This window comes from Vanessa atalanta, chromosome 24 (assembly GCF_905147765.1).
Source record: "Vanessa atalanta chromosome 24, ilVanAtal1.2, whole genome shotgun sequence".
Lineage (NCBI taxonomy): Eukaryota > Metazoa > Arthropoda > Insecta > Lepidoptera > Nymphalidae > Vanessa > Vanessa atalanta.
The window spans coordinates 9,148,463-9,174,101 of NC_061894.1; the positions used below are offsets into that span (position 1 = coordinate 9,148,463).

The following is a 25,639-nucleotide window of genomic DNA, read 5'->3' on the forward strand; positions in this document are numbered from 1 at the left end:
TCAAATAATTTTTTTTTTTTTATTGACACTTTACTCGTCAATAACCCAACACCCATTTTAACGTTACAACCTTCACCTTCTTTAACAATAAGCTTATTATCATACTTTATGACAGTTTCGCTTATACTTTCCTCCTTTTCATTAAAACGTCCTTAGGGTAATCTTCGGAAATGTTCGAATCGAAAACATTAACTCATTCTTTCTCCATTCCACGCGGTCAATATCTATACAGTAACTATTTTTAATTCATATTTGTATATATGTATTACATAAGTGTAACACATAATATTGAATAAAAAATTTTGAATTCTTTCTCCAGCCATGTTACATTAAAAATTATTTTTATAATTTTATCTTTCTTTTTTTAAATTATATAAAACGTCACAAAAGTGTCAATTCGCTAAAATCCGTGCCGTTAACCCATTTTCCACTTCCCATATATCGGTATTGCTAGCTCAATACATCATTTTGGCATTTTCTGTGAATTTAAATAATAAAATAAATTATTTTTATTTTACCAGTGCAGTGAATTCGGTTTAACACCGAATTCAAACTTCAAATTCGATATAATGAATATATCGGTGAGTTACCTTAATAGTTGAGTTTCTTAATTTGTGATTGATTATTACTTCAGTGCTTTAACGGCATATATCTTTTCAGAATATATTTATAATGGAGTTTTGAAGTTTGATAAAAACTTAATACCACATATTTCTACCGACCTTAAAAAATTGCAAGTCTTTAATTCTTGTTTTTGCTTAAATGCGTTGGTTTGCAATTTAGAAAGTCGTAGTCATGTTTAATTTGTGATTTACACATATTTACAATTAAATGATAATTCTAATGAGCTTTATAACAATTTTTTTAAATTAATTAAAACAGAATTTAATGCCATATTCTTTATATATTAACTATACTATAATGCTAACTTCCAAGACAGTCTATTCTAGGAATTTTCTTAAATTTAATGATTGGGCGACTGTCGGAATTCACAAGAGTAGGCAGAGGTTGTATGAACTTTATAGTGAAAGATCATACAACCGGTCTTTTTCATTTATCAGTTATGTTAGTGCCTACTCTAAACTATTCAAACGTGTATGTCATACAGCTAAATCATTGCATATAAAAAAAAAATTATTGACGCACCTGATAAAATTAAAATGACATGGAAAATTATTAATTGTGAAACTGGAAGAGTCAAAAATAACATCTCCGACTTTAGCTTATCTATTGGCAACAATTTATTTTCCTCAGATCGGGATGTGGCAACTGTTTTTGAAAAAATTTTGCTGACATTCTATTTTGGTTTCTACAATTAAATAGTTATATAACAGAAATTGTTTTCTTCAAATTCATACCTGAACATTTATAAACAGTGGTCCTTTGAGCCGGATATTAATTGTATTCATTTGAAAATACAAATTATAATGCGGTATTTGGAAATACAAAAGTCAATCGAATATAATCATCCACATGGTGTTATGAGGATATAAAAAATAATTTAACTGTTAACCCATATTCAGGCAGTAACTAGATTTTAAAAGGTTGGTGTCACTTCTTTTATATTTAATTTTAGCGTAATTAGATTATTTTTATTGTTCAAAGATCTAAGTTGAAATAAGATTTAAAGCCTATTAGTAATTAAGCAAAGATTAAGTTTCCTTAATCTTTGCTTAATTACGTATACATTTAAAGTGGCTATATAGGCTTATAGGATAAGCCGTTTTTACGACAATTTTGAAAGGGATTATGAGCCAATATTTATCAGTTACTCAAAAAATAAATACTGAACAAAAGTTAAGTCTCTTTTTAATAGAATGTTTAAAGAAAATCCGAAATAAACATTAATGATATTTGACAAATTAATTGCTAAAGATCCAAAGTTTTTATAATATATTTTTTTATATGACTTGTTTATGGTTTGGTTCAGAACCAGGTGGGGTACCTGGTTCTGATTTATTAGGTGCTTCAACTAACCTAACTTAAAAAATAACCTGTCTCTTTAATTTATTGTATTTATTTATGAACTCATAATTTACCACTGTTCAAAAAACGTTCTTTTTTGTTAATAACTAATTTTGCACTAAACAAAAAAGGTTGAAATTTTAATACAAGGTAAGTTATAATTATTTATACCTTCTGTCTAATTTTCAACCATCTAACAATTTTTTTCACGAAGTTATAAACAAAAACGCTTTTCACCCTCTCAACCCCCTAACGTTCACCCCAGAGGGTTGAAAATTTTAATTTGTTGTTATTTTAACGTCCCAAACCACATATCAAAAAATCATAATGATACTTATTACTTGACCTTCACCGGCTTTATTGACTGGCCTATAAGGTAATATGTCATTGACTCAGAAATAATCTTACTACTTTAGCATCTGACTTAATATTCTTGCACACGAAAATCTTCCCATTGCGTATCCAAGCAAAGTCATAATTTATCTCTTTTACGACTACCTTGTAGCTACAATGCAGTGATTTGTTCGTGGGCGACAAATGTTCCATCGCATAAATGGACCGATTGATTGCAAATCCAATCTGTGACAACCCTGTGACATTTTAACACATCTTCTTCTGATAGTTGGTATGACACAGAGTTTGCAAGTTGTTTGATGTGGGTAAACAAATTTTCAGATTTGCTTTCTGGTACGCATTGAATTTCTATGTTAGAGTCTGGTGATCTCTGCTCTATTTCTTCGATTTCCGCTGTTATTTCACCTGGTTTTGTTCGCAAAGTACTGGTTTCCGTTACAAAATTGACAATCTTTGTAACCTCATCAAATTCTGTACGCATTTCAGAAAATTTTGTACCAAATTTTTGGATATTGTCAGAAATCATGTCCTGAAAAGAATTAGTAGAACAGCATCTGGCGATTGGTAAAAATAAAAATATGATTTCTTGGATTTGAACCCAGCGCGTTATAGCTTCATATGAGCGGATGATAATGCTCGGCCAACGTTCTGTTTCTTATGGACGTGAAATCGATAACTAAATGAACCTCCCTACATACCTGTTATGTGTCGACAGCGCAACTAGGGTGTCCACACGGAGCGTAATTAATTACATAGCTTTTGGTTAACTTTACTTAGAAGTTTATTAATATTTATGTTATATGTATTTTTTTTTTTACATATATGATCGTCAATTATCACGTCCTTAAATATCGATAGTATTCAATCAGTCCCGCTGTATATCTTCTATAACAACGACTCGTGTCCTAATATTAACCATTCTCATTTTACTTATATGCAGACGATTTATAATTAGTGAACAAACCGTGTGGCTTCTACAATAATAACGTTGTCCAATAGCTTCGTCAGAAGTAAATTGGAATACTGTTCCATTTATTGGTCACCGCAATGTAAAATACATATAGACTGAACGAAAATAAAATGAATATGATCTAGCCCAACTCACTGCAGTGCCACTCGTCCGTAAAGTCGCCGCAGTTGTCCTCCCCGTCACACAGCACGGCGGGCGCCACGCACGCGCCGTTCCCGCAGCGCCACGAGCCGCGAGCGCAGCCCTGCGCGCCCGCCACCGCCGCCTCCACCGCCGACCCGAACGCCGCCGCGAACGACGCTGCACACGACCACACCAGTCGGTAGTCGGCTCGACCGACGCGAGCGCCTCGACGCCGAGCCCCGCGCGATACGTACAGCACACGAGCGGGTCCTCGTCGGAGCCCGCGCCGCCGTCCCCGCAGTCGTCGCGGCCGTCGCACACGCGCGCCGGCGGCACGCAGCGCCCGCGGCAGTACAGCGCGCCCGGCTCGCCCGCGCACAGCCGCACCTCGAACGTGTCGCTGGCGTTGCCGCGCTCGGCGCCCGCGGCCGGCGCGCGCACCGAGCAGCCCGGGGGCTCGTCCGAGCCGTCCTCGCAGTCCGCGTCGCCGTCGCAGTACAGACTCTGCGCAGAAACGATCGTCAGCCCCGGCGGGCGCGGTCCGGCGGCGGCGGGCGGGCGGCGGCGACTCACCGTGTGCAGGCAGAGCTCGCTGGCGGCGCAGCGGAAGGCGCCGGGCGCGCAGGCGCAGTCGGCCTCGTCCTCGGCGCCCGGGCAGTCGGCGGCGCCGTCGCAGCGCGCGGCCGGCACGCAGGCGCCCGCCGCGCCGCACGGCAGCGCGCCCGCCGCGCACGCGCTGGCGTTGGCGCGGCGGCAGTGCAGCGCCTCGTCGGAGCCGTCGGAGCAGTCGGCGCGCCCGTCGCAGCGCCAGGCGATGGGCACGCACTCGACCGCCCCCTTGGCGTCGTCGCCGCCGCACTGGAACTGCTCCTTGGTGCAGCCCAGCACGGGCTGCTCCTCGAAAGTTTCTACGTCGTATCCGGAGTCGGGAAGGATCGTAGTTTCTTGGGAATAAAAAAGTTTTCTAAAATATAATTCGCGTTCGTAGACACAATTATGTTAGTTCTGATTTTACTCGGTGGCTCTGTGCAGGCCTCGTCTTACTCGGTTCTATCTGTTCCGGTTTAAAGGATGAGTCAGTCAGCGTAACTACGGACACAATATCTTAGTTCCCAAAGTCGGCGGCGCATTAGCGATCTACTTCTTACATTCAATGTCTACGGGCCGAGGTGAATAATTACCTTCGTATAAAACATTTTTTAATAACAGCGACGCCTGTTTTCAAGTAATTACTAGATAACGACACTTGAATACTAAAAATACATTTTTATTTTACACCGCATGCATAAGACAAATTCAAAAGCAATTTATCATAGTCAGTGGTAGACACGAGATCATAGAGCAGTAAGGCATCGCACCGGCGCCGCAGTCGGCCTCGTCGCTGGCGTCCGCGCAGTGCGCGCGGCCGTCGCAGCGCTGCTCGGGCGCGTAGCACTGGTCCCGCGAGGCGCAGCGCAGCGCGGCGTCGCCCAGCGCCGCGCACGCGCCCTGCGGGCAGTCGCGCTCGTCCGAGCCGTCGGGGCACTGCGCGCGCCCGTCGCAGCGCGCCGCCACGTCCACGCACGTGCTGTCGTTGCACCTGCGCGTCGCGAGTTCGAGTCGATCGATAAGTCCGAGATCTCGTGCTCGTATGTTCTTGTGAGCGGTACGAGCGATATGCTATTACTGAGCTGTTGAAAATGACTATAATGAGGTAATGACTTGTAGGTGGCCGGCGGGCAGTCGCAGTCGGCCTCGTCGGAGCCGTCGTCGCAGTCCACGTGTCCGTCGCACACGTTGGCGGCCGGCACGCAGCGCCCCCCCGCGCCGCACGCGCGCTCGCTCGCCGCGCACGTGCGCGACGCTGCGGGCAAACACAACATGAGACCTTCCCCCCTGGGATCGTGTCGGTTAGAAAAAATCTAGCGATTTTAAGAAATTTAATTATTTTCTTATAATCCGTTGAATGGTCTAGCTTAGTTTAGTTTAGGATTTATAGATACAACCGGAGGCAGAAAGCCTTTTATTTGGTGGTAGGGTTTTGACCCATTTGCCAGTCCGCGTACATGGACATTATAAAAATCGACTTTGTTTTATACAATTTGTAGCCGATGTAACATACTGCAGTAGTATAAATCTTCGTCGCTCGCGTCCACGTCCCCGCTGCAGTGCGACACGCCGTCACACACGAGGTGCTCCGGCAGGCACGGGCCCTCCGCGCACGCGAACTGCTCGGGCGCGCACTCGCTGCTGGGCGGCACGCACGCGTGGCCGTCGCGCGCGAGCACGCGGCCCGCGCGGCACGAGCACGTGGCGTGTCCGTTCGCGTCCGTTGCGCACACTTCTGCGCACCCGCCGTTCATCACCGCGCAAGGGTCGGATGAACCTGGACCCAAGCAGACAGGATCATGTCTATTGTTCCTCTTTATTTCTGATTTCATTTTTAATGACAGTTGCCTTAGAAGGTAACTGTTGCAGTTTGTAGAAAAGTTAACTTAAAAATGCGTGTAAAGAAAATCACTACATACACTACATAGTGTAACTCGTCTTAATTATCTGTTCTGAGTTTGCCGCCATATCCACGTGGGAGATGCCACTGTCACTGTCATTGGGAATTTATGTGTAAAGTTTGTGTTTCATATTGAAATAAAGGCTTTAAATGTTGTTTTTTGTCCATTCAGGTGACTTAGTAATTTGATATAAGTGAAAATCAATGTATTTTACTCAAATTGTTGACAATAAAGAACAATTTTTTTTGTCCTTACAGAAAAACACAATTACGTGTTTGTTTCACTTACTATATGCGTAATAAAAAATTGTATACTGCCTATCCTTATTTATGATTTCTTAAGTCCATTTAAGTACTGTAAATATAGCATATGTATGTATATATGTATATACGTATGTACGTATTATTTATTAATCAATCTATGAGTCTAGAATAAAAATGTAAGCGATTGTATTACGATGTAAGAAATGCGTACGTACATGTCTGCGCGTCGGGTGCGACGAGCACGAGCGCGCACGGGCGGGGCACGTCGGAGCGCAGCGCACGCACGGCGCCGCCCCCCCTCTCGGCCACGAACACTCCGCGCGCGACCCAGTCCGTCCACGCCACCCAGCCGCCGCCCGCCGCCACCGCGAAGGGGTGCTCGGCGCGCGACCGCGTCACCACCTGCGACAGTCCGACAGTGTAGGCGAGTCGGGCGCCGCGTGCGCGTGGTGCGCGTGCGCGTGCGCGAGGCGGTACCTGTCGGTGCGAGCCGTCGTAGTGCATGCGCTCGATCTTGTCGAGGCGGGCGTCGGCCCAGTACAGCAGGCGCGTGGCGTGCTCCAGCGCCAGCCCGTTGGGCATGAGGATGTCGCGCGTGACGAGCGCCTGGCGGGCGCGGCCGCTGCTCAGCGCGCGCTCGATGCACGGCCGCGACGCGTTCCAGTTCGTCCAGTACACGCGCCTGCGAGCGACACGTTGCGTTACACCGTCCGACCGTATCTATTCCTGGGTAGTAAGCGAGGGGTCCTACTTTTCACACGGATCGTAGTCGATGCCCCGCGGCCGGTCGCCGTCCCGCAGCGCGACGACGGTGCGCACGTGGCGCGCCCGCGCGTGCAGCGGGAGGCGCAGCAGCGTGGGCACGTGCGCGGCACGCAGCCCGGCGCGCAGCCCGGCGCCCGACGTGCTCGTCCAGTACAGCGTGCGCTCCGCCGCCGCGAACACCATGCCCTCCACCGAGCCCACCTCTGTGGAGCGATGCGTAATGAGCGGCCGCTCGGCGCCCGCCGGGGCCGCGGGACGGTCGCGGGGCACTCACGCGGCAGCAGCACGCGGTGGTCGGAGCCGTTGAAGTGCACGGCGTGCAGCGCGGCGCGCTGGATGTCGGAGTAGAACACAGTGGCCGTGTCGTACTCGTAGGCCAGCGCGATCACGTTCCGTAGCAACGTCCTGAGGGCGAGGCTTCGTGTGATCTTTTCGCTTATCGTAATATACGACCAATAACAGAACACGTCACGCGCACTCACTTGTTCTCGATTGGTGGGTAGGGCGAGTTTAGATCTTTCCCGCCGTCGATGTGAATGGTGTCGATCATGGACACACGTGCGTACATCAAAAATGACGTGTGCGCTAAAAATATAAAGGCAAGACAGCGATTATTCGAAATACTTCACACTTGTAAAGAGCAACCGAAATCATCAATATGGCATGAAAGTGTAAATGTATAGATAGATCAGTGTAAGTATAGATTATCGACACAGAGTAAATGAATAGAAAATAGTTTGGAGAGGGCACTCACGCGTGCAGTTGCGGCCGTTGGCGGCGAGCGCGCCGTGCGGGCAGGCGCAGCGCGCGGCGCGCCCGTCCCACAGGCACAGCGCCTCGCAGCCCGCGCCGCGCCGGCCGCACGGGTTGCGCCCGCGCGCGCCCTGCGAGCGCTGCAGCGCCTGCGACCAGATCTGCGCACGCCCCGCCCTCGTCAGTCCTCGTCAGTCGCGCTCCCCGTGTGTCCGCGAGCGCGGAGCCCGGCCGCGCAACTCACCGTCAGGTCCTTGAGGCTGTCGCCGAGGTTGTCGGCGAGCACGCGGTGGTCGCTCAGGTTGGTCAGGGGCGCCGCGACCACGCTGCCCTGCTTCAGCATCCTGCGGGGAGAGGGCGATGAGTGCGCGGGTCGGGGCGTGGCCGAGTGGCGGGCGCGGGTTGGCGCGCGGCCGACTCACGTGTCGAGCCAGTAGAGCTGCCCGCGGTGCACGGCGACGGCCACGGGGTGCCGCAGCGGCGCGCCGGCCAGCAGCCGCAGCTTGTCGGAGCCGTCGTAGCGCATTCGCCACACGCTCACGTCCCACGTGTCCGACCAGTACACGTACTTCTCCTGGGGGTGCAGTCGTGTATCGAAAGATGCTAAGCTATTTTAAAACTTAAAATTTTGCATCTAGTCGAAGAGAAAAATACCAGAACTCCATAAGATTTTAAAATGTTTGACTAACATACAATGTATAGCCCTGTATACAAAGATTATGCGGTGCCCGAGGCGAAATGAGTATTACGGTATGTCCAATGCGACCTACATGTCGAAAAACTTCTATACTTAAGAAAATTCGTTGGATAATGTGATACCGATGGAATATCCCCGTGTACCCGAAACGTTTCTAGTCTTCATACAACATAGAATCGTTTCTCGACATCGCGTCGACGATTGTTCACCTCCGGAAGTGTTCTCAGTAGTCTTTCGAATTACATGGCACGAATCAAACGGCAACAACTAGTGCAGGACGAGAGAGGCACCTGCAGGTCGAGAGCGATGTCAGTGAGCGCCGTCCCGTTGTAGAGCAGCGCAGGCGCCGACGCGTCCAGGCGCGCGCGCTGCACCCAACCGCCGCCCGCCATGAACACCCAGCCCTCCCACGGGTCGATCGCCAGCGCTGCACAGAGGGCGCACGGGGCGAGGGTGAGCGAGCGGCTCGGGGCGCACGTGGGCGAGCGGCTCGGGGCAGCGGGCGCGCGGGCCTACCGGTCACGACGAGCGGGTCGGTGTCGCGCAGCACGTAGCGGTGCGAGCCGTCCAGGCGCGCCACGAGCAGCAGCGCGCGCGCGGCGTCGCTCCAGTAGAGGTTGCGCGCCAGCGGGTCCACGGCCAGCGCGGCCAGCGCGTCGCGCGCGCCGGCGCCGGGCGCGGCCTGCTGCAGCACGCGCTCGCGCGCCGCGCCCGAGCGCCGCGCGCGCCAGCCCGCGCCGCTCTCGGGGTCGGCCCAGTACACCCACTCCTCCTCTGCGTAGCGAAATCTCATCTCTATTCATTTTATTGTATGTCCGAAAAATATTAATGATTTTGTGAGAAAATGTGAGCTCGGCACGAGGTATTATATTATATTATTGCTACAAGGAGCGAGCGCAAACTTATTAAAGAAAGAAATTTCAATGTAACTTGTCCTAAGCCTGGTTAAGTGACACATAGTGTAACCTTCGCCTTGACACTATAAACGAAGCCGGTAGTTTCATACTATTTATGTTGATAAACAACGCGTGGGAGACTTGAGGGAACTAAATACAGATATAAAATGTGTCAGAGAAAGAATTATAGAAAATCACGTACCAGAAAATTTCATTAAACACAAAATCAATTACCCGGTATAGTATAAAAAAAGGTTAAAAGAAAATGTAACTATTGGATATTATTTAAGAAATATGGTATCCCGTTAGATGAATCATCCTCATCATCATCCTCCTGCCCTTATTCCAATTTTATTTGGGAACGGCGCAGCATGTCTTCTTCTTCCATACTTCGCTGTCGGGTGTCACAACGTAATATTAATCGAAGCGCAGAAAGCGCATTTAGTGGCTCTATAAAAGTAAATTCAAACGAAGACGAATTTGACGAAATGTTTGATAATTTGTGTGATAGTTCCGATTATGATAGCACAAATGAAGCCCATGAAAATGATATACTTCGTGATAATCTAAAAAAATGGGCAATTAATTACAACATTTCACAAATTGCTTTGAGGGAGCTAAACAAAATTCTTAACGAAAGGATACCCGGTTCAGTTCCAAAAGATCCAAGAAAACGTATTAATGTAATAAAATCTGATTTAGTTAAAAAGTTATCGATATTTATTATATCACGTATAATTTTTGATCACAGCTGAACCAATAAATACTCAATAATTATATCAAATAAAAAGGTTTTACACACTTGGCAATTACTAAACTGAATACTAATTTCGTCTTCTATGGCGGAATATTTACAAATCCGACTGGGCGACTACTGCTTCGCCTGTCAGCACTTTACAGTTTTTGAAACAACATAGACTCCTCCGCCTCACTAGGAAGTAGTCTATTTGTGTCGCGTGGTGGCCAGTCTTGTAGGTTATTAGGTGTTCCTCATTTTCTTAAGCCACGTGTTTTGTTGTACACAGTTCGTTAAAAAAAGTGATACCTCAAAATTGGTTCAATTTTGCATCATGCATATGGGGGGGGGGGGGTTAAAATTGTCGCAAATAGTCACCCCTATCACGTCCTAACGGGAATACGTCGAATTACCAATAACCCTGTATATTGTACATTGTATTGACTTCCTAATTAATAAATAAATAAAACCCTGTACGTTTGTAATAAAATAATTTCTAAATAAATCGTTTAAGTAATTTGGAAAGCAACCTACCGGCATAGTAGTCTATGGCGGCGGCGCAGGACACCTGCGGGATGGGCGGCAGCGCGTCCGCCGCCACCGCGCCCGACGCGTTCAGCGCCAGCCCGCGCAGTTCCCAGCTCAGCGAGTAGATCAGCACCTCGTCCACGGCTGCAACAGCGGGCGGTCAGGGCGAGCCGGGCCGGGCCGGCTGCCGGCTCGTCGCATGATCGAGGGAAAACGGCCTTACCCACGCAGCGCGTGCCGTGCTGCGAGTACCCCTGCGCACAGCGGCACGTGGAGTGCGACGCGGACAGCGGCACGCAGAGGTGCGCGCACGGGTCGCGCCGCAGTGCGCACGCGCCGCCGCCGCGCTGGCGCCCGCCGTCGTACACCACCAGCGAGATGACGCCGTCTGCAACGAAGTCGGGCTCGTACGAGAGGTCGCAGTGGGCGGCCGGCGGCTGTGGCGGCGCGCTCACCGGTGTCGTTGCGCAGCAGGCGCGGCCGGTCGCACAGGTCGCGGCCGCAGGCGCGCAGGGTGCCTCCGGCGGCGTCGGCCCATATTAGCTCGCCCGCGTACACGTCCAGCGCGGTGGGTCGCGCTCCGCTCTCCAGCGGCACCTGTTTTATTTTTATTTGGAATGATTTGCACGGAACCTTTTGTCTTTTTATAAATAAATATATATTATATTTCAAAATACCTAAACTGTACCATTCGGCTTCCAAGTTGGGCTCCAAAAACCCAACGCGGATTTTCGATGGTAGCTAGGTAGGATGACGAGCTGTGACAATCTATGTTAATATTTAATACTAGCTGTTGCCCGTGGCTTTTCTCGCGTGGAAGTTGATTATATTACAGAATAATTTAAACTATAACGTTTATTTAAGACCTCTCTGTGGTTCGACTTTCGTAGGCTAGAACCACCAGACTGGTCGTAGAGCGGTAGCTCGAGAGGTATCTCGAACAGGCTATTTAGAACTGTCTATGCGACAAACAGTCTTCTTTTATGTCTACTCCGGCCATTTTAAAGATTTGGTCTTATGCTTTATTAAATGTCATGGCGAAGCCTTAAAATGATATATTAGAATATGCAGAAACGCTTAAATACGTATCTACTCATTTTTAATCAGTATCCCAATAATAAATTTCCATGCTTCTGACTTCAAAAAATACGGACTTCCATACAACTTTTAACTCTTATTTTACTCCTTAGGGTTTGAATACGCAAAAACGCTTAATTACGTATCTACCCATTTTTAATCAGTATCCCAAAAATAAAGTTTCATGTTTCTAACTTAAAAAATGTCAGACTTCCATACAAACTTTTAACCCTTATTTCACCCCCTTAAGGGTAGAATTTCCAAAATTCTTTCCTTGGTGGGTGTCTACTCAATGAAATAATCCTATTCACTCAATCATTTCTAACGGAATCTGTGGTGCTCCGGTTTTATTTTGCGAAAGAAGCCCTCTTCTGTAAGACAGTGATCGTATTCATATAAGAAGTATAACGCAGCTGGCATCATGCCCGAGCAGATTATTATATATTATATTCTTGTCAATGAGATTTGAAAATAACAAATTATAATAAATACATAAACTGAAAATAAAATTGGAAAATATCCCAAATATTTTTGGACTCAGAATAAAAGATTTCGCAAAAATTCCTGTAACGTATTTAAATGATATTAAGGTTACTGAAGTAGAATCCATTTGCGAATTATTTACGAATCACTTTTCCTCAACATATGCTATTGGCTATATTATGCTAATAGCGTGTCTCATTGCCTAGATTTCAATATTACTTTACCATACAATTAATTAAAAACTTAAAAATTGTGCGAGATATAACAGATCATTAGAAACTGGACAATTGCCTGAAGTTTGGAAATAGATACGCATTGTTCTTATATATAAATGTGCTAAACAAGAGTTAGTTACTAATTATCGCCCAATATCAATAATTTCTACTATGGTTAATATTTCGAATCCCTAAATCATACACATATATATAACCATATAAAAAAATACATGAATGACAATCAGCAAGGGCTTTTAAATAAACGCTCTATATTAACCAATCTGTTCCTTCATGTTTCTAGTATTTCTGAATGTATTGATAGTGGCCTTCAAATGGATGCCATATATACAGATTTCTCAAAGGCCTTCGAAAAGGTTAATCACTGCATTCTTTTAAAAAAGTTGAAATCATATGGTATTTCGGATCGCCTGCTAGAGTGATGCAAAATTTATTTAATGGGAATAATCTCTATAGTAGTAACTCATGGACACCACTCTAAGCCATTTATTGCTTCCTCGGGAGTCCCACAAGGATTTAGTTTGTCAATATTTTTATTATTTATGTTGTACCAATATTTAAGGATTGCGACGTGAGTTTTTACTTTGAAGATCTAAAATTAACTAGAGTAATTAAACAATTTTCTGATATGGTTTTTCTGTAATATGTACAGGAAAATGTATGCAAATTAATGGAATGGTGTGATAATAATAAAATGGTCCTTAATATTGACAAATGTTATCATATAAAATTTACTGTGACATCAAATCAAATCAAGTTTATTCAAGTAAACTTCACAACGAAGCGTTTTTGAATCGTCAATATTAAAATACTACCACCGTTTCGGAAAGCAGCCTCCAGCGAGAAGAAACGGCGAGACACTCGCATAGTTGCTCTTTTCAAATAAACAGATTTACAATAGCTTTTTTACAATAATTAGTGTCTTGTGATAGAAACCGAGCCTAAATCCAGGCGTTTTTTTCTAAAAAGTACTCTTTTAATGAATAATAAGACTTATATATTAATTTAGTCTTAATAAACTTAATTACTTATTACAAAAAATCTTTTGGCATTTAGTACCAAATTATTTTTGTCAAACCAACCAAGAAACCGCGACAGAGCACTGCTTACAACGTCATAGTTGTTTATTTTTCTGTCGAGTTTAAAAATAAGTGATGTATCTAGTGATGTAGAGGTTCTAAAATTGAACCCTGTGGTGCACCCATTTGCGCCAAAGCGCCATTTGATTTTGCACCGTTAACAACAACCTTCAAAACTCTTTCATTAAGGTAGGAGGAAATGAATTTCAATGCAGGGCCCTTGATTCCATAATATTTAAGTTTTTCTAGAAGAATATCAGGCCTAACACAATCGTAAGCTTTTGATGAGTCACAAAAAACTCCAATAGCATTTTGTGACTTCTTCCACGCATCATAAATGTACTCAACAAATGCTATGCCCGCATCAGTAGTCGAGCGACTTTTAGTAAAACCGAACTGCTGAGAATGCAATAGCTTATTCGAGTTAAAGTATAACAACAATTAGTTTAGCATGATTTTTTCAAAAATTTACTTAATACTGGCAAAATACAGATCGGTCTATAATTGTTTGGGTCATTTTTATGACCGGACTTAAATAATATTTTTTTTAATACATCGTACGGAGTTATATTCTCATTCTGGGGAACGTAAAATTTAAGTAAGTCTAAGGCATCATTGGGTGACGCATTAAGTCCTTTAGTAGTATTCAAAGGAATATTAGAGAAATATTCTTCGAATTGGTTGGCCACATCTAAATCTTCACTTACAATATTCCCTTTTATATTAAGGGTTTATTGCCCTGCATCAAACTTCATTCTGCCTGTCTCTGAACTTATAATATCCCAAGTAGTTTTCATTTTATTTTTAGATTTTAAGATTCTACTTTTAATATGTAACGCTGTTTGACAAACTTGTTTAATTAACTTGGAATATTTTTTAACAAAATTCAGATATTTATAATTACATGAAATATATTATAAGCTAACAATATGTCGTTTACATTTAAGTGGCAGGTACATTGTATCCTTTGTCGGCTTAAAACTTAGGCATCATATTGGATAGTAAATTGAATTTCAACCTGCATACTGCAGATAAAGCTCTTGATTTAGCAAATAAATCACTAGGCTTCGTTCTAAGACGCTCCAAAGACTTGTAAAATAATATCTGAAATATTTCGACACAGATTTTAGTTCGGAGAAAAGTTAAGAGGATGATACAGAATGCACTGAATTGTTAGATATATAAATATATATACTACATTTTTTTCTGTAACTACTTAAAATTATTAAAAAGTAGCAAAGATTAGGCGCGAAGTCGAACGGAAGCTAAATGAATACTCACAGTGGTTACTCTCTCAGTATTCAAATCTATATATTGTATCGTAGCGGAGGCCTGGTTGACCCAGTAGAGCCGGTTACTCTCGACGTCGACACGCATGCCTGGCGAGAAAGGTAAGGTTTGAGTCCGATCGGAGAGCTCGAGCAGGAGAGCGCGAGGCGGCACCGACCGGTGACTCCGGCGAGGTGCGGCTCGTCGGCCGCCGACAGCAGCGTGCGGCGCTCGCTGCCGTCCCCGCGGGCGCTCTCCACCAGCTCCACGCCCGCGCGCACCGTCGCCCAGAACAGCCGACCCCTGCGGACACGCTCGCTACAGATTCGGCCGGCAGCTCCACCGGCAGCCGCGCCGGCAACCACTCGGCCGGGGCGCACTCACTGCAGCGGGTGAGCGGCCAGCGCGGCCACGTGCTCCATGTCGCGCAGCAGCGGCGCCGTATGGTCGCCGCGCAGGCCGGCCGCCACCAGCGCGCCGCGCGACACGTAGTACAGAACGCGCGCCGCCCAGTCCAGCGCCAGCGCGCGCGGCGCCGTCACGCCGCCGTCCGCCACCACCGTCACGCCGCCGCTGCCGCCGCCGCGCACGTCCGCGCGCTTTATCTCGTTCGTCTGCGGTCGGTCGGTTCGTCAGCCGGTCGATATACTTTATTCGAGTAGCCCTTTACGAGCACTTTTGAATCGTCATGTCACAAGGCTGTATTAAACGAAAAGCTACCGATCAGAGTGTAGATTCCACCAAAAAGAACCGACGAGAAACTCAGTAGTTACAATTTTCCAACATTTGAAATACAAAATTTAAAATAATTACACATAATATGTCTTCGACAGTCAGTGTACGTGCGTCACGATCAGTATTAGATAAGTAAACTTTTGTATGTGCAATAACACTAGATTCGAGTAAATGGCAACTTTGTGTGCAACACGAAACTTTGGTCAGGAAGCTACGTTATTATGGAATTAGGGACACTGCGCTCAGTCTTCTGATTTCGTATCTGAGCATTCGGATTCAGAGGGTTGATGTAAATGGAAAGAGATCTCCTGGGTCTCCAGTTACTGTGGTCCCTCAAGGATCAATTCTTGGACCATTTCTCTACAATAAATGTGCAAATAGACTCAGCTCTGCAGCCTATGCGGTAAAAAAAAATTAGACTTTTGACTAATGTGCATACGACTCGCCTTGTGTATTTCAGTTATTTCCACAGTATAATGTCGTATGGCATCCTACTCTGGGGAAATGCAGCTGACATGAATAACATTTTTGTACTGCAGGAGAGGGCTATTCGTGCAATTTAACCTGGGCCCAAGAGATTCGTTAAGAGGTATATTTAAAGAAATTAAAATAATGACTGTCACTTCTCAATTTGTTTTTGATAATGTTATGTATGTACGCAAAAACATAAATGATTTTCCCAGAAATTGTGACGTACATTCTATTAACACTAGGAACAAAAATAAAATTGTTACTCCAAGTACCCGATTACACAGGGTTAGTAACTCTTTTTTCGGGCAATGTATACGTTTTTACAACAGGATCCCAGAAAACGTTCAAAATTATTCAATTATAAAATTCAAAAGAATCGTTAAAGAGTGTTTGTGTGCTAAAGGATATTACAACACTAATGACTTTTTAGTTGACTGGACACCTTGGGAATGAAATGATCGCCTCCAGGCTGTTTCAAATAACTAAAATATAATTAATATTGTACATGCAAAATGAAAAAAAAAAAAAAACAAAAAAATATACATCCCACTGAGTTTCTTTCTTCTCAAGTCCGAGGTGTTAAATTCCGAACCGGTGGTAGATTTTTGACAATCAATAAGCAAGTTTAAACACTTCTATATTGAATAAAGATTTTTGACTTTGACTTTGGCATTCATCAACCTACATCTTCAGAACTCCCCGATTCACCTCGGCTAAACGAAATAGTTGCATTTTTCTTCCCTCTTTTACCTAAATACATAGTCTAGCGGCTTCGACACAACAGATCTACATATACAACGCTCGCCACAGACCACAAAATTAATTCACAAACGAAACCGGATTTGTCCATAGTATAAGGTTTTAATAGATATACTTGTTAAAATTGTTATGTATTTTGTAAAGTATGTAAAACATTGTGTTTTTATAGGATCAATTAATATTTCGATTATTGGATGTTAATTTGACTAAATTTGCGATTGCCAATCAGAAGCGTTCGCCAATCACAGCGATGACTTGATCATAGTTGAGAACTGCTGGATAACGGGAGGCATTCTGATCTGAGCGCTCAACGAGGAGAAAGTAATTACTTTGTTTAAATTGACTGACCTAAGACTGACCTTATTATTTACTGATTATTTAGGGATTACTGACCCTTTAATAGACAATAATGATGATTCAAATTCAGATATAGACTCATTCTCAATTTGGTTTCAACAAAATTTGCTATAAGTTAGTGCATCTAATACTAGTTCTATTATTTTTAAACCTAAGAATAAAAAATGACGGATTATACTTCTCATGAAATAACCATAATTTCAAGAAAAAATATCCGTGAAATATTTTGGACTGCGATTACATTGTTATTTGAATTGGAAAATACAAATTGAGCACATTATATGTAAGTTCTTCGCATTAGTGGGCTCACTTCAATAAAATTTGTATCAATGTAATCTCAATCACTGTCTTACGCGACAAGTACGACTTATAATATATGGCACTTTAGTGCAGACAGGTTTACAATATTTCATTGAGATCTGGCTTTACTCCGAAGGCTAACATAAAAACTTACAAAATTCAATAAATAAATAAAATGTTATTCAGGCATTCTACTTTGTTTGAGAAAGTACTTCAAAATGTTGATTTTCCTAATAAAATCACAAAAAATATGTTTCGGCAAAATAAGCACATAGTTTCTTGGCAAGCACTTTCTTGCCAAAATATTCTGTCAGTCATTTTGATGACGTAATATTGGTAAAAACAACAGTGTATGTACGATCGGCACTCATTCAACGTTAACAGCGTGTTTTTAGGGAAAATATTGAATTACAATCGCTATCACTGGTGCGTGGGGTCTGATTTACTGATCTGAAAATAAAATAAATGATCCGTATACGACCTGATTTTTATACACTGTGACGAGTTTGCATCGCTTATCGCTGTTGAACATTAGGTCTCGCCAATATGAGGTTACGACTGAGAAATTCATCAGCGTCGATACTCACGTCGGTGTCGGCCCAGAAGATGGCGTACTCGTCGGCGAGGTACTGCAGCGAGGCGGGCGTGGCGAGCTGCGGGCCCGACAGGGTGGGCAGCGAGTGCGCGGCCGGCTGCTCGGGGGACAGGCCGCGGATCTCGCCCGCGCGCCCGACCACTATCGCGCGCTCGTGCACTGCGGGCCGCCTTGCCAATGAGTCCGAATCACCTCGAGAGCGACGCTGAGATCGAAACGCGCGCGGAGCGGGCCCCACCTTCGCAAGCGAGGTTGTCTCGGGCGAGGCGCATGAGGTGCGGGCACGCGCACACGCGCTCCGCGGGCCCGTCGATGAGGCAGAGGTGCGAGCAGTTGCCGTTGTTCACGCACGGGTTGGTGGCGCTCGGCGGCTGCCGGCTCGGGTGGATGACCTTGACGTCGAAGGGCTGCGTGAGCGTCCGCTGCACGACGGCCACGCCGGTGCCGTTCCACTTGTTGGCGCGCACGACGCTGTTGGTGCGCCAGTCGGTCCAGTAGACGTGCGACTCGAACACGGTGACGGCGAAGGGGTGCGACAGCGCGGGGTGGCGGCGCAGCACGTCGCGGCGGTCGCGGCCCTCGTAGTCCGCCGTGTGCACGGAGTCGGCGCGCGCGTCCACCCAGTACACGCGGCGCGCCGGCAGGTCCAGCGCCAGCCCGTTGGGCCACGCGCCCACGCGCAGCAGCTCGCGCCGCCGCCGCCCCGCCAGCGACGCGCGCTCGATGCGCGGCGCCGACGCCTCCCAGTCGCTCCAGAACAGGTAGCCCACTCCGGGGTCCACGGCGATGGCTCGCGGGCTGTCCATGTCGCCGGCGATGAGGGTCCGCCGATACTTGCCGTCGAGGCGCGCCACCTGCGTGTGTATAGGTAGCACACGAGTGTATTTGAGCCGGAGTTTGACGACGAAGAGCGATATGCTCCGCGCGAAACCGACCTCGATCTGATGCAGGCTGCTCTCCACCCAGTAAAGGTTGCCGGCGACCCAGTCGACCGCCAGTCCCTCCGCCGTGGAGAGGCCCTGCTGGACTACCACTTCTATACCGGTCACGGCTGTGGGGAGAACGAGAGTAGTCGAGCGTGAGAACGATGAAAGGAAGGCTGACTCGGTCGACCCGTAAACTGTGACCGGTCGCACGCACCGTCGCCCGAGAGCGTGCCGCGGTAGATGTTGTCGTCGAGCACGTCGGTCCAGTAGAGCTGCAGGCCGGCCTGCGTGCGACACCAGTCCAGCGCGATGGTGTTCTTGAGCGACGACACGAGCGCCCGCGAGGTCAGCGACGACAGCTCCACCCCGCGCACCTCGTGCCGGTTGCTGTACACCAGCAGCGGCCGCGTGGGGTCTGCGACGTTACGAGGTCACTGTAAGGCTCGGGTGTAGCGATTTTCGAATGGGACATTCTAAAAGTGGTAGGAAGCGAACCTGTGCTCTTGCACGTGAACCCGTCGTCGGCCAGCCGGTATCCCTCGTAGCAGGTGCACCGGTAGCGCTCCCGGTGCGGCTGGCACGTCTGGCTGCACACGCCCCAGCCGGCGCACGGGTGCTGCGGCGCGCACGAGAAGCCGTCGGGCTGCAGGTGCAGCGTCGCGGGGCACGAGCACGCCGGCCCGCGCGGCGTGGCGTGGCAGCCGTGCGAGCACGCCGTCACCGCGCACATGGGCTCGCCTGCGGGCCGCCAGCTGTAGTACGGTGCGGGTGCGGGAGGGCACGACGCGCGACTCTCGCGCACTCTAGCGCACTCTAGCGCACTCACCGCAGCGGTCGGCCTCGTCCGCGCCGTCGGCGCAGTCTCGGGCGCCGTCGCAGAGCTGCTGCAGCGGCACGCAGCGGCTGCCATTGTCGCAGCGCATCGCCGGCGCGACGCACTCTGTCTCGCCGCTGACGGAGGTGGAGACGGTGGTGGTGGTGGTCGCGGGAGTGGTCTGTATGGTTTCGCAATTCCACTCGTCGGACCCGTCGAGACAGTCGACGCGAGAATCGCACCGGAACTCCTAAACGTTACGACAGCTTACATCTCAACCATCCAAACGACCACAACGAAGAGACCCCTGGCGTTCGACGACCGACCTTTCGTATACATTCCCTGTTGTCGCACTGAAACTCGTGGTCCTCGCAGAGTCCGAGTTTATCGGTTTCGTTCCGGCTGCAAGGAAATGAAGCTTTAGTTGGATTCGTAGCGAAATTCGTAGCGGCCACGAGCGAGGCGGCGCCACGGCGCGGCGTACCCGTGCGAGTGCGCGTGCGCGGGGCGGCGGGGCGCGGGCGGCGCGGGGCTGGCGGGGCACGCGCGCTCGTCGCTGGCGTCCGCACAGTCGGCGTGTCCGTCGCAGTAGAACTCCCACGGCACGCACGCCCCGTTGGCGCAGCGAAACGATCCGCTGCCGCACGTCTCGCTCTCTGCACACGTCGCGGCCGGAAGTTCCGAAGTTAATCAATTGTTTAAGAACAATTTCATTATTTGAAAACCACCATAAGAATTATTTTACTCATAAACGTAATGACAAATTTCTTTATTCGTAACTTTAAGAAGGACTTACATACAAACATGCCCATATCCACCCCTATAGATGTTTAAAAAACTCTAATAAACACAATCCTAAACACGGATATTAGGGTGTCCCTTATATGACCAAAAAAAATTTTTTTTTAAATTTCGAAATGCATACCCTCTATTTTTTTTATAAATGTTAAAACATACTTAAATATGAAATTTCATCTTTTTAACATGATCGCAGCCCGTGCCGACCACGCTACAGAGTTTATTAAAAGTCATTTATTTACCTAATAGTTTTGTTTGCAATAAAAGTAACATATATATCAAATTATATATAAATACAACAAATGAAGTGAATAAGAATTGAAATAAAATAAGATAAACATTATTTCCTTAGTTAAAAACATAAACTAAAAATAATCCGCCAGAGATAACTGATCTTTAGTGTAGTTTTTTCCAGTCTGCATAAAAACTTTTATGTTCCTCGACACATTACAATAAGAATTGTTTGTACTGTTTTTCAACTGTAATAATTTCGTTAAAATCTTACATTAATTTGACCGTCCTTTCAGTAGTGTCATTTAAAACGATCAAACGACTTATTCTCCTTTTAGTTTCCAAAAAAGTAGCATTATCATACCAAGAAGAAAACTATCGTCGATCTGTAGTCGAGAAAGAAATGTTTGATCTTTTCCGATACAAAATCATCTAGCATTTTAAAGAAATAACAATTTAAATAACAAAAGTAAATACCTACATCAAGTAATGTAAAAAACGCACAAAAAATTAGCTTATTCAAAAATTTTTAGGTCAGTTCTTCCTTGGATGAAACTTAGCGTTTGCTAAAATCTGAGTTTTTATCCCTGTTTAAATTGGTAATCACTTTCATCTGTTATTATCTTCATCTTAAAAAAGTGATAAAGTGACTGCCTCTTCACATAAATACCATGAGTGATGGCTAAATTAGCTTACACTTGCACTTGCTTGCACACATTTTGGATAGGAGGATTAGTCGCCTCAGTGCATTTGAGCCAAGGTTTAACAAAACAAATCAAAATGATTCTTCTATTTTATTCTTTATTTAAGTAAGCTCATAATAGCACTTTTGAATCGTCGTGCTGCCACTGGTTCGGAAGTTTACCAAGAAGAACCGACAAGAAACTGAATAGTTAGTCTTTTCCACCATTTAAATTGTAGTACTTTTGTCAATAAAGTACAATTAAATTAATATATATCCTTCCTGTGAATCAACAAATACTAAGACACCTCTTCTTTATCATTCATATCTTGTAGAGATAATGTGTTTTTTAATCCCATCAATCCCATCCCAGTCTGTGACTTCGTCAGGTACATTTTTCTGAAAGTCAGTTTTTATTGCTTCTGTCCTGGATTTTTATATCTTCATAATAATTCTCTGAACCTAGGATTTACTAATTTCTGGTCAGAATAAGCGCTTCTAAGACCGAATGAAGAATATAAACGGAGTCTCTTATTGAACAACTAGCTCAGTCGATCCTAAGGATGCTCCACAACACTAACGTTTTACTATTAAAACTATTAGGTGCCACTGGTAACCATGTTTAATCAAAAAATTTATAAATGCTATATGCAAACAATTAGCGAATCTTGCCATCGCGATTCAGAATTATCTACAATTTGACATAACGCCATCTAGTATTTACAAGATGTGAAATATGTACATTAATTACGTATACATACATCGCCCCCCAAGGGCAAAGTGCAACTTTGTCCTTTAACATAACATATGTTAATAATAATATTTAATAATAAAACATACAGAACTAATAAAAATAATAATGTTAGAATTTTAGTTCTTTGTTACAGGCAAGAAACACAACTTAGATATTGGTCTTTTTAATGTTCCATTTTTAGTTTTAAGACTAACTACTCTGACAATATTGTCTGCACCAGAATGAGTAGCTATGACTCTACCATAAAGCCAGCGACATGGAGGTAAATTATCCTCCTTTACTATAACGATATCCCCGATATTAGTTTGAGGATTATTATTAACAGCCCATTTATAGCGTTGTAAGAACCGATTTAAATACTCTTTTGACCACTTTCGCCAAAAGGTTTGCAACATTCTTTGAGTGTGTTGCCATCTTCTCAGACTTGTTATATAGTTCTTCAAAATTGTAATCCGGTGCAGTCAATAAAGGCTCTCCGATTAGGAAATGTCCAGGTGCTAGCACTTCAAAATCATTAACATCGTCGCTGATACTTGACATTGGTCGAGAATTAAGACACGCCTCCACTTGTGTTAACACTGTGGTCATCTCTTCAAAAGTTAATGTTGAGTTCCCAATAACTCGTTTCAGGTGATATTTTACCGATTTAATACCGGCCTCCCACAGTCCTCCAAAGTTAGGTGAGTGAGGCGGTATAAAATGTAATTCGCAGTTATTGTGTGCTAATGATTCAGCGACTTCTCCCATATGTTTTTTCTCAAATATGCCACATTTCTTTAACTCGATTGACGCTCCAGTAAAGTTCGTTCCGTTGTCACTCCATAGATGCGTACACTGGCCACGTCTTGCCACGAATCTTTTGAATGCTTGTAGAAACGCTTCGGATATAAGATCACTTACTAACTCTAAATGTATAGCCCGTGTTGCCATACAAACGAATAAACAAATATATCCTTTGTGCGATTTATGACCTCTACCCTTGTTTGTTCTTATTAGGATTGGACCTGCGTAATCTACGCCGCAATTTTTGAAACCTGGTACCTGACCCATTAAAGGCTGTTTGGTAACGGCAGAGTTTTTAACACATATTACACATTTGCGATAATACGATTTAACAAGCTGTTTAACTCCTAATATCCAGTATTTTGACTGTATATAACTTAATGTTATTTGTGGCCCACCATGCAGCGTCTGTCTATGAGCATCGGCTATTATAAGTTGCGCCAAATGAGACTCCTTTGGAATTAAGATAGGGTGTTTCCTGTCGAAAGTTAACGACGAAAATTTCAGCCTTCCTCCCACTCTTAATATGCCCTCGTTGTCTAAAAATGGGTTCAACATCCGGATTTTGCAGGTCTTAGGTAAGTTCTTTTTCTCTTTTATAATGCTTATTTCTTTATTAAAATTGCTGATATGACATGTTATTTATAAATCGCCTACAATAAGCGACTACCCTGATCGTTCTGGTAAGGGACGAAAACTTAGTCCAGCCCAAGTCCTCTTCAGTAGCATGATGCACTTTTACAGTTTCTAATTCAGTTTCTAAATGTTTTGGTTTATGATAAATAATCGGTTCACAAGAAATGAATTTCGGCCCACGAAACCATAACTCATTATTCACCAGATCAGATGGTTTAATTCCTCGAGATGCATAATCAGCTGGATTTTCCTTCGAAGTCACATGACACCACGTCTGCGGATCTAAGCTACTTAATATTTCAGACACTCGATTTGCTACAAAAACATTCCATCTGCTTGGGTGACTATTTAGCCACGCAAGTACAATTGTGGAGTCGGTCCACGCATGAAGATTGTGTTTTTCAATTTTCATGACTCTTGCAACTTCGATTATCAACCTTGTAAGCAAAACAGCTCCACACAATTCTAAACGAGGTATTGAGACCTGCTTTACTGGTGCCACCTTTGTTTTAGCAGTAACCAAAGACGTGTTGACCTTTCCTTTAGAATCAATCACACGGACGTACACCGCTGCTGCATATGCTGTTTTGGATGCGTCGCAAAATCCGTGTAATTCAACTAGATTATCATTTGACTTTGTCCCAACCCACCTTGGTAAGCGAATATTACCTAATACAATCTGTTCTTCACGGTAAGTTAACCATTCTTGTAATAAATTTTCTGGAATTTCCTCATCCCAATCCAATCCTGCCAACCACAGCTTTTGTATCATTACCTTTGCTATGATAATGCTTGGCCCTACCCACCCAAGTGGATCGTAGAGTCGTGAAATATCAGATATAATTTTTCTTTTCGTTATAGGTTGCTGCAAATGAGGAAGGCTTACTGCATAGCGGAAGGTGTCATCACTGCGGTTCCAAGTAAGTCCCAAAATTTTTGTTATTTTATTTTCTTTTATTTTTATTTCTTCCTTTATATCATTTTGCCTATTTTCCTTTTGATTCATCTCCATTACTAGGCTATCATCATTGCTATTCCACTTTTGTAATGAAAACCCTGCTTTTCCCAATAGTTCGTTCATTTCCACAAATACTTGTTTACCTTCTTCGCAGGTTTGAACTCCCGTCATAAGATCATCTACATAAAAATCGTTGAACACTCTTTCGACTGCCAACGGATAATCAGTACTATGATCATGAGCAACTTTTTGAAGAGCCTTTACTGCTAGATATGGAGCAGAAGATGTGCCAAAAGTAACTCGAGTATGCCTATAATATTTTATAGGCTCGTTTTTATTATTTCTCCACAGTATTCTCTGACAATCTGCATCTTGCCTTTCCACTTTAACTTGCCGATACATCTTTACGATGTCAGCTGACATACAAATTGGTGAACACCTCCACTGCATGATTATATGCCGCAACTCTGGCTGCAAGGTAGGTCCAACGAACAACTGATCATTGAGTGATAGGTTGTTTTTGCCTTTGCAGGATGCATCGTAAACAATTCTGACCTTCGTAGTTTCTTTATCATTTCTGACAACGGCGTGATGTGGTAAGTATATAGCCCTAGGATCATTTATATCTTCTGGTGGTACTTCTTCCATGTGATCCAGCTTAAGATATTCACTTATTACCTCGTGATATTTTGTTTTCAGAATCGGGTCCTTGCTGAACTTGACTTCTAGCGATTTAAGACGTTTTTCGGCTATGTCTCTAGATCCTGTGACTTCGGGATATCCATTTTTGAAAGGAAGCCGAACTATATACCGCCCATTGGAATCTCGTTTGGTGGTCTGAGTGAAAAGTTGTTCGCAAAGCCTTTCTTCCTCTGTAAACATGCTGGATTTTTGTTTCCATAGTCTTAGACTTGTGACCATAGTCTTAGAGACTATTGCCTTATTTCCTCCCAGCCCTGTTATCTGACTAGTAAAAACAGTTTTCTTTAAACCCAAATATTGTACGGTAGATTCGGTTACAAATGAAGCCTGCGACCCCTGGTCTAGGAGCGCCCGAATGCTGTACTCATTACCATTCCTACATATAGCCTTGACTAAAGCCGTGGCAAGTAGCACTTGTTGTTGTTTCTTACCGGCAGCAACACAAGACACCATAAAGG

General features: G+C 44.8%; 1 protein-coding gene across 1 annotated transcript in view; it reads right to left on the bottom strand.

Annotated features, from left to right (window-relative positions):
* Positions 1-25,639, bottom strand: part of LOC125073561 (prolow-density lipoprotein receptor-related protein 1-like) — a 58,364-nt gene that overhangs the window by 6,628 nt on the left and 26,097 nt on the right. Inside the window, exons 21-48 of the mRNA XM_047684423.1 lie at positions 20,122-20,293; positions 19,964-20,039; positions 19,650-19,887; positions 19,319-19,561; positions 19,038-19,238; positions 18,833-18,948; positions 18,136-18,751; positions 17,890-18,056; positions 15,065-15,294; positions 14,770-14,983; positions 10,995-11,136; positions 10,763-10,927; positions 10,546-10,683; positions 8,896-9,153; positions 8,670-8,806; positions 8,105-8,256; positions 7,927-8,026; positions 7,684-7,843; positions 7,412-7,514; positions 7,204-7,334; positions 6,916-7,132; positions 6,642-6,846; positions 6,380-6,566; positions 5,514-5,777; positions 5,114-5,255; positions 4,771-4,991; positions 3,724-4,356; positions 3,425-3,682 (exon numbers count right to left, since the gene is read on the bottom strand). Of these exons, the coding sequence (XP_047540379.1) occupies positions 3,425-3,682; positions 3,724-4,356; positions 4,771-4,991; positions 5,114-5,255; positions 5,514-5,777; positions 6,380-6,566; positions 6,642-6,846; positions 6,916-7,132; positions 7,204-7,334; positions 7,412-7,514; positions 7,684-7,843; positions 7,927-8,026; positions 8,105-8,256; positions 8,670-8,806; positions 8,896-9,153; positions 10,546-10,683; positions 10,763-10,927; positions 10,995-11,136; positions 14,770-14,983; positions 15,065-15,294; positions 17,890-18,056; positions 18,136-18,751; positions 18,833-18,948; positions 19,038-19,238; positions 19,319-19,561; positions 19,650-19,887; positions 19,964-20,039; positions 20,122-20,293 (5,886 nt within the window). The remainder of the gene's footprint in view (positions 1-3,424; positions 3,683-3,723; positions 4,357-4,770; positions 4,992-5,113; positions 5,256-5,513; positions 5,778-6,379; positions 6,567-6,641; positions 6,847-6,915; positions 7,133-7,203; positions 7,335-7,411; positions 7,515-7,683; positions 7,844-7,926; positions 8,027-8,104; positions 8,257-8,669; positions 8,807-8,895; positions 9,154-10,545; positions 10,684-10,762; positions 10,928-10,994; positions 11,137-14,769; positions 14,984-15,064; positions 15,295-17,889; positions 18,057-18,135; positions 18,752-18,832; positions 18,949-19,037; positions 19,239-19,318; positions 19,562-19,649; positions 19,888-19,963; positions 20,040-20,121; positions 20,294-25,639) is intronic.